Source organism: Danio aesculapii, chromosome 16 (assembly GCF_903798145.1).
Source record: "Danio aesculapii chromosome 16, fDanAes4.1, whole genome shotgun sequence".
In the NCBI taxonomy this organism is placed as follows: Eukaryota; Metazoa; Chordata; class Actinopteri; order Cypriniformes; family Danionidae; genus Danio; species Danio aesculapii.
The window spans coordinates 46852767-46866050 of NC_079450.1; the positions used below are offsets into that span (position 1 = coordinate 46852767).

A 13284-nucleotide genomic window follows, 5' to 3' on the forward strand; every position below is an offset into this window, starting at 1 on the left:
GTACACAAAAGTGTTCTTGGAGATTTGTACCATTACATCTGAACCAAGTTACATGAAATGTTTTGATAATATCTTTAGTATTTTTTGGGGCATACCATGACCCTTGCTGTCTATGGAGGGCCAGAGAGCTCTCAGATTTCATTTAAAATATCCTCATTTGTGTTTTGAAGATGAACAAAGGTCTCAGGGGATCAGAATAGCATGAAGGGGAATAATCAACATAATCTTCATTTTTGGGAAAATTAATTCTAATTTCAAGAGGATCACATGCTTATGATTGTGCATGGCTGGTCCTGATTCACCAATCAGACAATTCCTAACTCACTATCAATATCCAGAGTTATCCTCAGTATCTTCATCTTGAAGAATAACCCCTCCCACCCATAATCCTCTCTCCTTTTTCTAGATTTAGTGACATGGCGGCCCAGTGATTAGCTCTGTTGCCTCACAGCAAGAATGTCACAGGTTAAAAGTCCTTACTGGCCAGTCAACATTTCTGTGCAGAGTTTGCATGTTCTCCCTGTGCTCGCGTGGGGTTTCCCCTGGTACCCTCCCACAATCCAAAAACACACAATATAAGTAATTTGACCACACCAAATTGGCACTAAATCTGTCATTAGCCATCAACAAGATGAGGGAGTTCATCGAGATCTACCTGAGCTCAAAATCCCCTCATGCCCTGCTAACGGGACCCCAGGGCTCGAGGATCTTATAAGCTCAGGGTTCACCCTCGAGACAGCATGCCAAACAAGCTTTTTCAATCATCAGCTATGGTTGAAATCTTGAAAATAAAGCTGTAAAATTTATGAAAACCAAACTCATAGTTAACCCTGTTGCAATATTACACTTAGCTGCACTTTTGTAAATCTGCATACATTATTTTCTCTCTTATTCCGAACTTTCACAACAAACAGATCCCATTGAGCATAATTTACTAGTTTTATACTGTATATTGTGAAACCATTACAGCATGACTGACAGACCTTCATCATCTCCAGCTCAGGCCTTTCTTGCGTGACCACTTGCCCCAGGAGCTGATCCTCCAGACCGGAGCGGGTCACGGTGAAGTTGATCAGCGTGGTCTGGGCCTGCATCTCTGGCGGAAAGTGAGGGTTTGCTTGCTTAGTGTGTAGAAGAAGACGAAAACCTTTGTCATACTCACACTCCTTATCACCCAGTCTGATGTACCTATAAAAGCACCACATTGTGTTATTCTTTCAGTAAATAGCATTCTGTGAGGAAAAAAATCACCAGGAAGAGCTTTTTATCAGCACCAGACACCAGTTTCACCAATACGCCTAATTGAAGCAAACAGAAAAGGATGACAAATGCTCCCAATGGCCACCACAAGCAAAGGCGTTAAATAAAACTGGAAGATGATATTCCCAGCAGCCAATATTTATCCCAATCTGCAATTCAATTAAATCAGGCCTGGCTGGCCAAACGTGGCGGCTTTTAATTTTTCCCTAATTACCCCGTGCCTGTCAGCCAGCAGCAACAACTCTCATGCCAAAGGGTCCGGCAAGGCCCGTGTCCGCTCTATATCTTCAAAAGATGGAATTAATGTACTATTGATAGAACCATTACTTCACCAAATTAAAGTCCCAGCTGATGGATTGGCTCATGCTCCTCCGTCAGACATGAAAGGAATAATTAGTATTCATTACTTCACACTCCGCAACATTCCAATTATTAATGAACTTCAGCCGAGAAAGCGCACCAGATCCATCATGGCTGCTGTGGCCGGGCTGGATTAATCACAGGAATGGACCGGTGCGTGGGTCAGGCGCTGGAATAAACTTGTAATCAAATTAAACATCGGGCCACAGTTATGGGTCAAAAGAAGGGGACTGCAGGTGTCTCTGTAGTACAATACTACAAGGACAAAAGACTAGAAGGAAAATTAATAAATTGGGGCACTGAAAAACAAGAAAACAGATGATGCGTTGAATCTATTTACATATCCTAAAATACTTGGAGTTACACAATAGTTACTGCAAATTGAATAATGCTGTTGACGAATTTAAATGTGAATGAAGTTCATTTATACATTAATAACCCAAATGCATAGACTCATTCATTCATTTTCCTTTGGCTTAGTCCCTTATTTATCAGGGGTCGCCACAGTAGAATGATCGGCCCACTTATCCAGCATACAGTATGTTTTACACAGCAGATGCCCTTCCAGCTGCAACCCAGTACTGGAAAACATCCATACACACTCATTCACACACATACACTATGGCCAATTTAGTTTACCTATACAGCATGTCTTTGGACTGTGGGGGAAACTAGAGCACCCGAAGGAATCCCACTTCCCACAGAAATGCCAACTGACCCAGCTGGGACTCGAACCAGTGACCTTCTTGCTGTGAGGCAGCAGTGCTAACCATTGAGTCACTGTGTCGCCCCAAATGCATAGATATTCATTAAAATTAAGTAAAACTGAGAAGTCAGTGTTTTAGACTATGATCTCTCCTCTCGTAACAGGTTTAGTTCAACTTTGCTAAGATTGAGGAAAATTAAAAATTAAAACAATACAAAACAACAAAATATATAGCAAAATAATACACAAAAATTAAATTTACAAATAATATTGCTGTCTCAGAGTAAAACACAACACACTGGCCGGCTAGAACTGATCCGTATTCAACACACATAAAGAAAAAAAGCAAACAAATGCACATTTATCAGCTTCTCTGAGTGCAGAATCAATACCGCTGCCTTCACCTCTATTCAAATCCCATAGCCCTAATTCATCTTCCATTCTAGTTTTCATACTGAACACGGCGAAAACTGGACTCAGTGAAGGTCTCCATATCTATGCCAAAATCCTCTGCAGTACAAAAAGTGTATTTTTAATCTAGCAACTTGACTGCAATACACCCCAAAATAAGCCAAAATAAAAGAATTGGTTAAACCTGCCTTCCTTTCTTTAAGGTTTGTCTTCCTAGCAGTGGTTCCAGGGGGGGGTCCACTCGCTCCTTCATGTTCTTAATCAAGACCACCTCACCACAGGCCAAAGCCTGCTCAATTACATCCAGATACCTGTAAAACACCAAATACAGTTAATTACAAGATTAATATTTTAAGCTTGATTGTCCTGCATATAATAAACGTGTTCTGAAAAATAGCTGTTTGTGAATGTTAAACATCTGCAAAATTTTAAAGAGTAAAGTCTGTAAGTTAGAAAGAGGAAAAAAGAAGAGTTTTGAGAGGCCAGTTTTAAACTCTTTTTAAAAGAGGAAGGATCTATGGGCAGGTGCATGTTACAATGTTTCTGATATTTCAATCTACTGTCAAAAAATAATGCAAAATTTTCACTGTACATTAAAAGAATTACAATTAATAACATGTATACTTTTCTATTTATTAATATCTGTGCACTTTTTATATTTAATAGTAATGTTAAAACATTTATCAATTAAATATTCTCTAACAAGATGAAGTCATAAATATTATTTGCATTTATGATGCATTTGCATATTATGCATTAATTTATTTACAATGAGTTTGCAATAGAGCATTTATACTGGTTGAGCACTTTTAAACTTGATTAACAAATATTTTAGGACATCAAAGCATTTAAATTAATGAAATGTACAGTATGCAAGTGATCATGAGTTTTCATAATGCAAAAAGAATGATAATGCAACATTCTGGTGACTGAAATCACCATATACAACAATAATCAGCACAATAATAACTTTATATATGATATAATACATTGAAGAAATACACAAAATTCATAGACAGTAATGAGAGCTAAAAAGAATGAGAAGGTAAAGCTGTAGTTTAAAAAATTGTAGCCAAATATTTATTAATTTCTGCGAAAAAAGTTGAATGTATAGCTGCATATTTTAGACAATAATAAATGTTGAACTTTAGTCAATTGTTTAATTTGTTATCTGAGATTTTCCTATTGTATTTTTGTGTACAAAAAAACGCATCTTAACATCAGGTGTAATATCCGAGAGAAAAAAAGGAGAAGCTGCATTGTATGTGATGAGAAACTTAAAGTGATTTTGACTGGGTGTGGGTGATATCACAATATGGTGTGGTGTTTATTGCAATGACAATATTAATGGCAATAATTTATATGCAAAAAAAACCCCCAAAAAAATAAAACAGCAGAAGTCAATTATCCAGCAGAGTTAGCTGGATAGGTTGAAAATAAAATTATGAGGACAGTGGGTCCTCAGATTACACAGCCTCTGAAATAGTGTTGTGATCACAAACATTAAAGTTATTTCTTTTTCATTCATACTAGATGCTAGAGAACATCCACATCCTCGGCGCATGGTCTAACAGGGTTGTGCTTATTCTCTTAAAGAGTAATGGGTGAGTATTGTGCATAACGTGCATTAAACCAATCAGAGTGTTATCTTCCATTTCCCTTTAAGAGTCAGTTGGGTCGTGCCATGGCGCATTTGCTATTTACATTGCGGAGTTTGTAAGTGGAAAAACTGAGCGCTTCACTAGCGAGAAAACAGTTAAACAGACCATCTGCAGCGCGAGGATAAAGAATGAGCCTCCTCCATTCGGCCTCTTTACTTTCTCTTTAATTTACTTTTACTCTTTACTTTACTCCTTTACTTCACTGATAATAAAACTGTGGAAACTCACTCCACTAAGCGCAAATATTTGTTTCAAAACTATTTCTAAATTTAGTTCTATTTTCCAGCAAACAAATAAATGAACAATGATAAGGAAGTGAGGCCAAAAAACTGAGTTAAATCCAAACACACATCCTATTCTTATGCCCCATATGGTGATGCATACATCTCCAAAACCCTGCAGGTGGACAAATCTAAACTTGTTTTTATTCAAATAAATATAAATATGCATATAATTAATAATACTACTAATAATAGTAACAATTTACAATTGCAAATTGTCATGAATAAACTGAAAAAAGCCCTGGAAAAGACATGAAGAAGGCACGAAGGTTGTGTCTTTTTATATTTATGCAGAAAATAATACTTTTTGTAACATTTTAATCCTTTGCTTTTTTCATACGTAAAGATATTTGTGTATTGCTGCACATCCTGTGTGTATTAAGCAATGTGTAAGCATTTGAACCCACAAACTAATGTGCTCTGTGCTGGACTTTAGACCAGCTTTCAGCTGGTCAGTGGCGCAGTCTATTTCAGTTCCTTAAAATAGCAGCATGCCAACAATGAACCTTAACACACCTCCTTTTTAGACCGGAACACTCATGAGTCCACAAAGTGGTGCAAATGTATTTGCTATTTAAAAAACGTGGTGCAAAATGTGAAAATTAGAGTTGCGATGGTCTGAAAATAGCAAAAAATCTTGCCAAACACAGTTTGCGTCTTTTTGCGCCGGGTGTATCATAGGGCCCAAACACATAAATTGGTCAAATTATCAGTGGCGGTTCTAGATCAGAGTAACTGGGGGGGATGGGCAGGGGCCACTTGTACTTTTAGGGGGCACATTTTAACATACACCACAAACTACTTAAACAATTATTCAATGTCATTTTTTATGCATCATTCTGCAGTCTTCATAAACATTCATTCATTCATTTTCTTTTCGGCTTAGTGCCTTTATTAATCCGGGGTTGCCACAGCGGAATGAACCACCAACTTATCCAGCATATGTTTTAAGCAGTGGATGCCCTTCCAGCTCCAACCCATCACTGGGAAACACTCATACACCATGGACAATTTAGCTTACCCAATTCATACCAGATGGACTTGTGGGGACTTGTGGGGGAAACCGGAGTACCCAGAGGAAACCTACACCAACACGGGGAGAACATGCAAACTCCACACAGAAATGCCAACTGACCCAGCTGGGGCTCGAACCAGAGACATTTTTGCTGTGAGCCGATTGTGCTATCCACTGCACCACTGTGCTGCCCTGTCCACATAAATAAGCTAATAAATAAGCTAATTAAATAACTTAAACTCACAATAACACACTTATAACATTCAAGTACATCAAGGCATTTTTGCACCTGTAAACTTTAACAGATGCAGTTGAAGTCTATTTTTCGCCCTCCCAGTAATTAAAAAAAAAATCCTGTGATCTAAATCACACTCAGGTGATTTTTACAGTATTTCCTGTAAAAACACAAATAATTCTTCTGGCGTCATAATAAGTCTAATTTCTTACAGTTTATTTCTTGAATAAAAGCAGTTTTTAATTTTTTAAAAAGCAATTTTAAGTCAGTGTTATTAGTCTCCTCAAGAAATATGTACTGTGTATTTTTTTATTGTCTACACAACAAACCACTCATACAATAACTTGACTAAGTATTCCAAATTCCTAGTTAACATAACCTAGTTAAGTCTTTAAATTACACTTTAATCTGAATCAAAGACTACAGAATACTTAAAGGGACTTTAATCTGAACTCTAAACTATCTTGCAAAATAACTAGTAAAATAGTATGCACTGACTGTCACAATGGGGAAGATGAAAAAGTAGTTATTAGAAATTAGTTAAACTATTATGTTTAAAAACATGTTGTAATAAGTCATGTGTTGATGACTCTTGCTTTATGTCACAACTGAAATAAAAAATGAATAAAGGCAAAACTAAACGAGTTTAATATTACGTTTACATGAGCGTGACTGAAAACTGGATCAATGTGTTACATCTGTTTTACGGTTCTTGCCGACTGTTTGTAAGTTCAAGACTGCATAACAAAAAACTATGTACACTTAATTTCTGATTAATAATAACCACTGCATAGCCAAGGACTTCCTTTATTAAAAATTTTGAAATCGCTATTGAAAACAGAAGTCTAATATAATCAACAGTGGACATTTTGATAGTGTTTCACAACATATACATGACTGAAGTTGAATCTTTTTATTACCTGCTGTGTCAATTTGGGGTTAACTTCTGACAAATGCAGGAAACTGAAGTGCGCAGCACAGTCACTGACAGAGAGAGTGAGTGAAAGCAGAGAGAGTGAGTGCGCGCGAGAGCGAGAGCGCGCACCACCGATGGCTGATTTTGCTTCTCCGTGGCGTTTTGACACAAAAATATGCATCCAAATTAGGGGGGCCCAGCCCCACCCTGCATTATCCCAGTGACTCCCATATAAATCGTTCAGCGATTCATTTGTTCCCAAACCTCTCCTTAGCGCGAAGCTAATCTGCGCTGATTGGACCGATGACAGCCTGTTGTGATTGGTCAACAGCGCACAGCTTGGGACAGTAAAATGCCCAGCGTGGTTTGTCAAGCCCCCGGTTCGCCAACATTGGTAAAGGATCTGACCGCAGCGGACACCTGAAACATGCTTCATAGTAAAACTTACTCAACAGTGTTATTCAGACACCTTCCCACCAAAAGCAGTGTGGTCAAACACCAGCATATTGCTCCATTCTTAACAATGACACACATTCAGTATTAATCCCCACAGCAGCAAAAGCTAAACTACGCGTCCAGAGTAACAGAGTAATGCGTTTAAATCCGTAAACAAAGTGGCACACAGAACGTTTCAACGTGGCATTAGACGCGATATGAGAATATAAAGAGTTAACCTTATACAGTACAAGCGGTTACAAGTAACAAAACACAATTAAATACATCAGTTGCAAGCTAGAGAAAACAAGAAGACAGCCTTTCACATACACTTATGAACTGTGTCGTGGGCCAGGTCTGATTTCATTAATTATCTTTCATTTTGGAGCTTTTCTCCCGTCTCAGCTGTAACTTAGATAATTTCTATTTGCAGTTATTGCTGTGGCACCTCTTGCGTGAAGTGTTATATGTTCTCAGGGCTTACTCTGTTTTGCCCAGAGATCACATCCCCAGCCTGGGGTTGTAGCGCTCACTCCTCAGCGTGCAGGAACCTGCCTTTGTGCCTAATAAACTGGCCTTATTTTGCACACACCCCTGGTGTAGTGTCTGTCCATTCGTCTCACAAGTTTTATATATCAGTTGTCTTTTCTGATCCTGCCTTTATCAAACGATATCTCCTATTTCCCTCACACTTCCAATAATATCTAGGTAAGCACAGCGCCTTCATGACTCATGATGACTTCAGGATCTGTTTGTATTTGCTGCTGGGTTAGTAGGCGGGGCCACAGGTTTAAATTTTCCCGGGTTTGCACACGCAACAATTGGGCAGGGCTTATGTTTCATAGCCACGTCATGCCGAAACGGCTGAAGACTCGTTTTGAAGACGATTCATTCTAACCACTATAAGTCGACTCTTTTTTTAGATGAATCAATAGCTTTAAAAACTGTCCACTTTCAGATTTAAGCCTTTGCTGGATATTTCACTTCACTTAGAGCCATGTTACACACTACATGGAAGGTCATTTTCAAAAACCCACAATAGGGGCTCTTTAATAAGTTTAATTAGGGTTGGAACTAAACTGTGCAGAGCTGCGGCCCTCCAGGAACTGGATTTGACACTTGTGGTTTAAGGTATATTAAAATTTAATAATTTATCAAAATAGCCAATTGGAAGAGCATGCAAAAAAAAAAAAAACATAAATATAAAACGTGTAACACTTTAGAATAACGGTCCATTACTTAAGGGGCACCTAGGTTACCCCTTTTTTCAGATTTAATATAAGTCTTTTGTGTCCCCAGAATGTGTCTGTAAAGTTTCAGCTCAAAACAACCATCAGAGTATTTGTTATAACTGTCTGAAGTGTCTGTATTATAACTGGTAAAACTTGGTTGCTGTTTTTTTGTACTGGGCCTTTAAGGCTAGTCCTCCCCGCCCACCGTTCCCACGTGCCTGTCAGCAACATGCCTCAATCGCCGCCCTCGGCTGCCTGAGGAAGCAGATCTCACGTCGCGTTCGTGAGATATACTACAGTAAGAATTTTACCAATTGGTATTTGATGCATTTTTTGTGAGTTGCAACCATGACTCACACACAAAGTCGTTACAAAGTTCCCGCGCACACACAGCGAGGACACGCACACACACATAGCGCAGACACACACCAATAGCGCAGACCCCCCCCCCCCCCCCCCACACACACACACACAAACAGAGAGAAAGAGAGAGAGAGAGAGAGAGAGAGAGAGAGAGAGAGAAAGAGAGAGATAGGGTATGGATGGATGGATATCTGTTTTGTTAATGTACAAAATAAACCTGATTTAACGTCCCCAAACCGGGATTGAAGCGTCTTTTATAATTGTTCTGACACGCGGCTGTGCTGATGAAGTAATGCTAAGCTAAATCGCTGTAATTCATTACACACATGCACGGTTTTAAAACATTTTAAACTTGTAAACCGTTTTTATGTTGTTAAATTAAAAAAAAAAGGACTGGGTGTGTTTATATCACACCAATATGACAGTTTATAACCTACACTTACACACATGTCTGTCCAAACAGCTTTAAAAGTGGATTTTTCACCATAGGTGCCCTTTAATGTTAGATAATGAATTTACTGACATTAACTAATTATGAGTAATCTTGTAAATAATTTATTAATCATAGTTTACTTACTAATCATACTTAGTAATGCATTATTAAAACTGGAAGTTGTGCTTGTTAACATTAGTTAATGCAAAGTGCAAACAAACTAACAGTGTTTACATTAAATAACATTAACAAAGATTAATAAATACCACAATAAATGTATTACTAAATGTTCGTTCATGTTAATAAATACATAAACTAACATTAACCAATGCACTATTATTTAAAAGTGTTACCGAAAAATGATTGCTCTATACATAAATGTGTAACTTAAAAACTGCTGTGCAAAATCCCACAGAGAATGAATAATTGTGCAAAACTGTCAGGAGTAACAGCATATTATATATGTGCAGCATTTGGAGGATACCTCTTAAACAAAATTAACAACTTTAAAAATAGCATTGCTGCCTTTCATATTTCCTTATATTATTACACACACACACACACACACACACACACACACACACACACACACACACACGCGCACGCACGCACGCACGCATGCACGCACGCACGCACGCACACACACAAACCACTAATACTAATCTTTGACTAATACTAACCCTTTCTGTCCATACTGCAGCACCCTCAGGCTGGGCCCGTACAGGTTTCGGATCCACTTGCTGGCCTGTTGCTGAGGATCCACGATCAGAGGCCAGCGCTGGCTGGACATCAGGATGGCTGCATTTTCAATGGACAGCCGATCAGCTGGCAGGCCCTGGTTCTGCCAGCCTGCCACAGTGGCCTGGTCAGTCAGCGTAAGTACAGGGTCCAGACCGTCTGTCAGCGGGACAGGGGTCTGGATCACGAGGTGTGAGGAGAGGAAGACAGACAGTGATGCTATTCAATTCAACGCTCCACTGGAGGGCAGACACAGTTGTACGGTAACAGGATTTTACAGTAGACAGCTCAGGAAGAAACAATGATCCAAAAACTCTCTTAACCTTGACAAGAGAGTTGATTAATGTCATAATATCACAGTCATTATCTGCAAGATGTATCTGCACAGAACCTTCTCATTCAGTAATATTACAATAATAGTTTTGTCCTGTTTTAGTCCAAATTTTTAAAAATGCCTAATCAAGAAGCATTTACTTAAGTTAAAATTTTGTCTTAATTTTGAATTATTATTTCTGAAAACAAGTAAGTTAGTCCCTAAAACAAATAATCTGCCAACTGGGTAGGCAAAATAATCTATTTCAAAGCTAAAACAAGATAATCTTTTAGACTAGAAACAAGACAAAAATAAAAAGGTGTGAACAGTTAGTGTGACTCTGAGGACCACATTACTCTTAAAGGATTAGTTCCATTGCAGAATAAATATTTCCTGAATTACTAATGTCTTTGTTAGAAAAGAGCTTATGTTTTTGTTTGTTTTTTTTTCCTGGAGAACACTGCATCCATACAGTGGACTTATTCAATTCAATTCAATTCAATTCAATTCAATTCAATTCAATTCAATTCAATTCAATTCAATTCAATTCAATTCAATTCACCTTTATTTGTATAGCGCTTTTACAATGTAGATTGTGTCCAAGCAGCTTCACATAAAAGGTCATAGTAAATTGGAACAGTGTAGTTATTTATATGGTGTATGGTATTTATATGGTTACTTATATGGTACTCAATGATTTAAACTTAAAAAGTATAAATTTATACTTGTTTAAAGTTTTTTTTTTTTTTTACCAAGCAAAACAACAATCTCACAAGATAATAACAATACAAATAAAAATGAATATAATAAAAAAATGGATCAAGTATTTAACCACAAAAAAAATGTTGTGGTCAAAACATAAAGCTTGATTTATTTTATTTTTTTCAATTTATTTCAATTTATTAAATTACTGTCCAATCATTTCATTTGGTTATATCCTAATTTCCCAGCGTGGATCAATCATCTAGAGTCCACTGAAGATGAATTAAAACAATATTTACTAATTTGTAAGTTCAAATCATTAAGCACCATAAAGTCGACCATTTAGAGAAAAATAGAGAGTGTTTTCTTCAAATTTCCTCAGAATAATCATGAATTCTTTCTATAAAGTTGCTTTGAAATGATATGAATCATGAAAAGTCCTAATTAAATAAACTTGAATTTAATAATATGAAAGAACTATTTCTAATACCTATTTTACCATTAGACTGTATGTGCCCAAAAATGACAACTCATACCTGGAGTTCTCTGAGGAAAGGAATCAGCATGTCGTGAAGGAGCTGATGACGATACGGCTGTGTGAAATATCCAGCGTAAGAGACAAAAGCAGCTGCTATAAGCACATCACCACACACAGTCCTCAGCTGATCCTCCAGCTCCAGCTGACCCTCAGACCAGCGCACGTTTTCTGCCTACAATCAACAAATTACTAGGTCAATCGAACTCAAACATGCAAAAAGACTTTTAGGACAATATATTACTACTTTACTGCATATTAATAGATATTAAGTTAGTAGTTGGGTTTAGGTATTGATTTACTCCCCCAAAATGTAACTAATTGCATCACAAAAAGTGGTTACTTTTATGGAATGTAATGTGTTACATTACTTCCAAGTTACTTTTGCTTTATTTTTCTGACTGAGGCTTGATATCTTCCAGAACTTGCAGGTCCTTTTTTTAAATAATAATAAAATAAAAAACACAAAACATGATAACGTAGGATAATATTAGCTACTGAGAACTTCCTAACCCCAGAGCTATAGAGATTATTTAAAGTTTAAAGCATTGTGTTTTCTTCTTTTGTAGTTTTTGCATTATTAGTTAAGTAAATTCACTGCCCATTAATACAAAGATTCCAATAAAGCCTAATTAAAGCATTAATATGAAATAATTTATATTAAAGTAAAAGACAGATATTAAACATTTTTAAATGTTTAATAACATAAAAAAGATTTTTAAATGGGATGTGTTTCATGCAGCTCAAATATCATTTACTTATTTTTTCTTAAGTAATGCATTACCTGTTACTTTAGAAAAGTAATATTATTACATAATGCACATTTCTTATAACATGATACCCCCAACACTGGGGGTAGGTATTGTGTAGGTTTAGGGTATGTAGAATATGTACATACTTTATAAGAACTTATAAAGTGTTATCTGAAATCCCTTTGATATTACAGTTACCCTTAAAATGATTTGTAAGCTTAACTCAATTATTTGTACACTCATTTATATTTAAGAGTGACCTAAAGGTCCCCTAAAATGCCTTGAAACAAATATAAAAAAAATACTGAGAAGAAGACAGGGTGGGCATAACAAGCCCCTGTCCCTTTTTAATCGGGCCAATAGTATATTGTTTATTTCACAGTTTGTCCAGAGCCATTAAGCTCAGTAAAGCTACATTTGACAGCTTATGACCGTCATGATCTAACAGTAATGCTGAGTATGTCTAACTGAGTATATCTGCTTTAAAATCACTTAAAATGTTGTAAAAATGCAGCATTATATGTAGAATTTAAAATAGTCTGATATGTTGACAGCTTGTATAGTTCACAGTGGTGGTTCATATTATACTCAAGAAAACCAGACTTCATTGATCCCAATGGAAAGAATATTTACATGGTCTGAATCATTTATTCATAATACGTACTGTATGTGCTATTGAACATAAAATTGGCTGATTTCAGCTGCAGATTTAACCTCTATTTATATAGTGGGAGGAGGAGTAGCAATTTAGCTTCTTAAGAGCATGTGATTTGACAAAATCGGATGAAACGTGGCATAGAAAAGAGCAGAATGACATCACCAAAGTCGCTGATTCTATTGGCAGAAGTGAGAGGCTGTAGGTTTTGTATGTTTAAATAAAATAAAATAAAATAAAATAAAATAAAATAAAATAAAATAAAATAAAATAAAATAAAA

At 36.7% G+C, this 13284-nt stretch overlaps 1 protein-coding gene across 1 annotated transcript in view; it reads right to left on the bottom strand.

Moving 5' to 3' along the window:
• Positions 1-13284, bottom strand: part of LOC130243144 (dynein axonemal heavy chain 11) — a 140820-nt gene that overhangs the window by 28584 nt on the left and 98952 nt on the right. Inside the window, 4 exon segments of the mRNA XM_056475211.1 lie at positions 984-1188; positions 2926-3048; positions 9989-10224; positions 11598-11771. Of these exon segments, the coding sequence (XP_056331186.1) occupies positions 984-1188; positions 2926-3048; positions 9989-10224; positions 11598-11771 (738 nt within the window).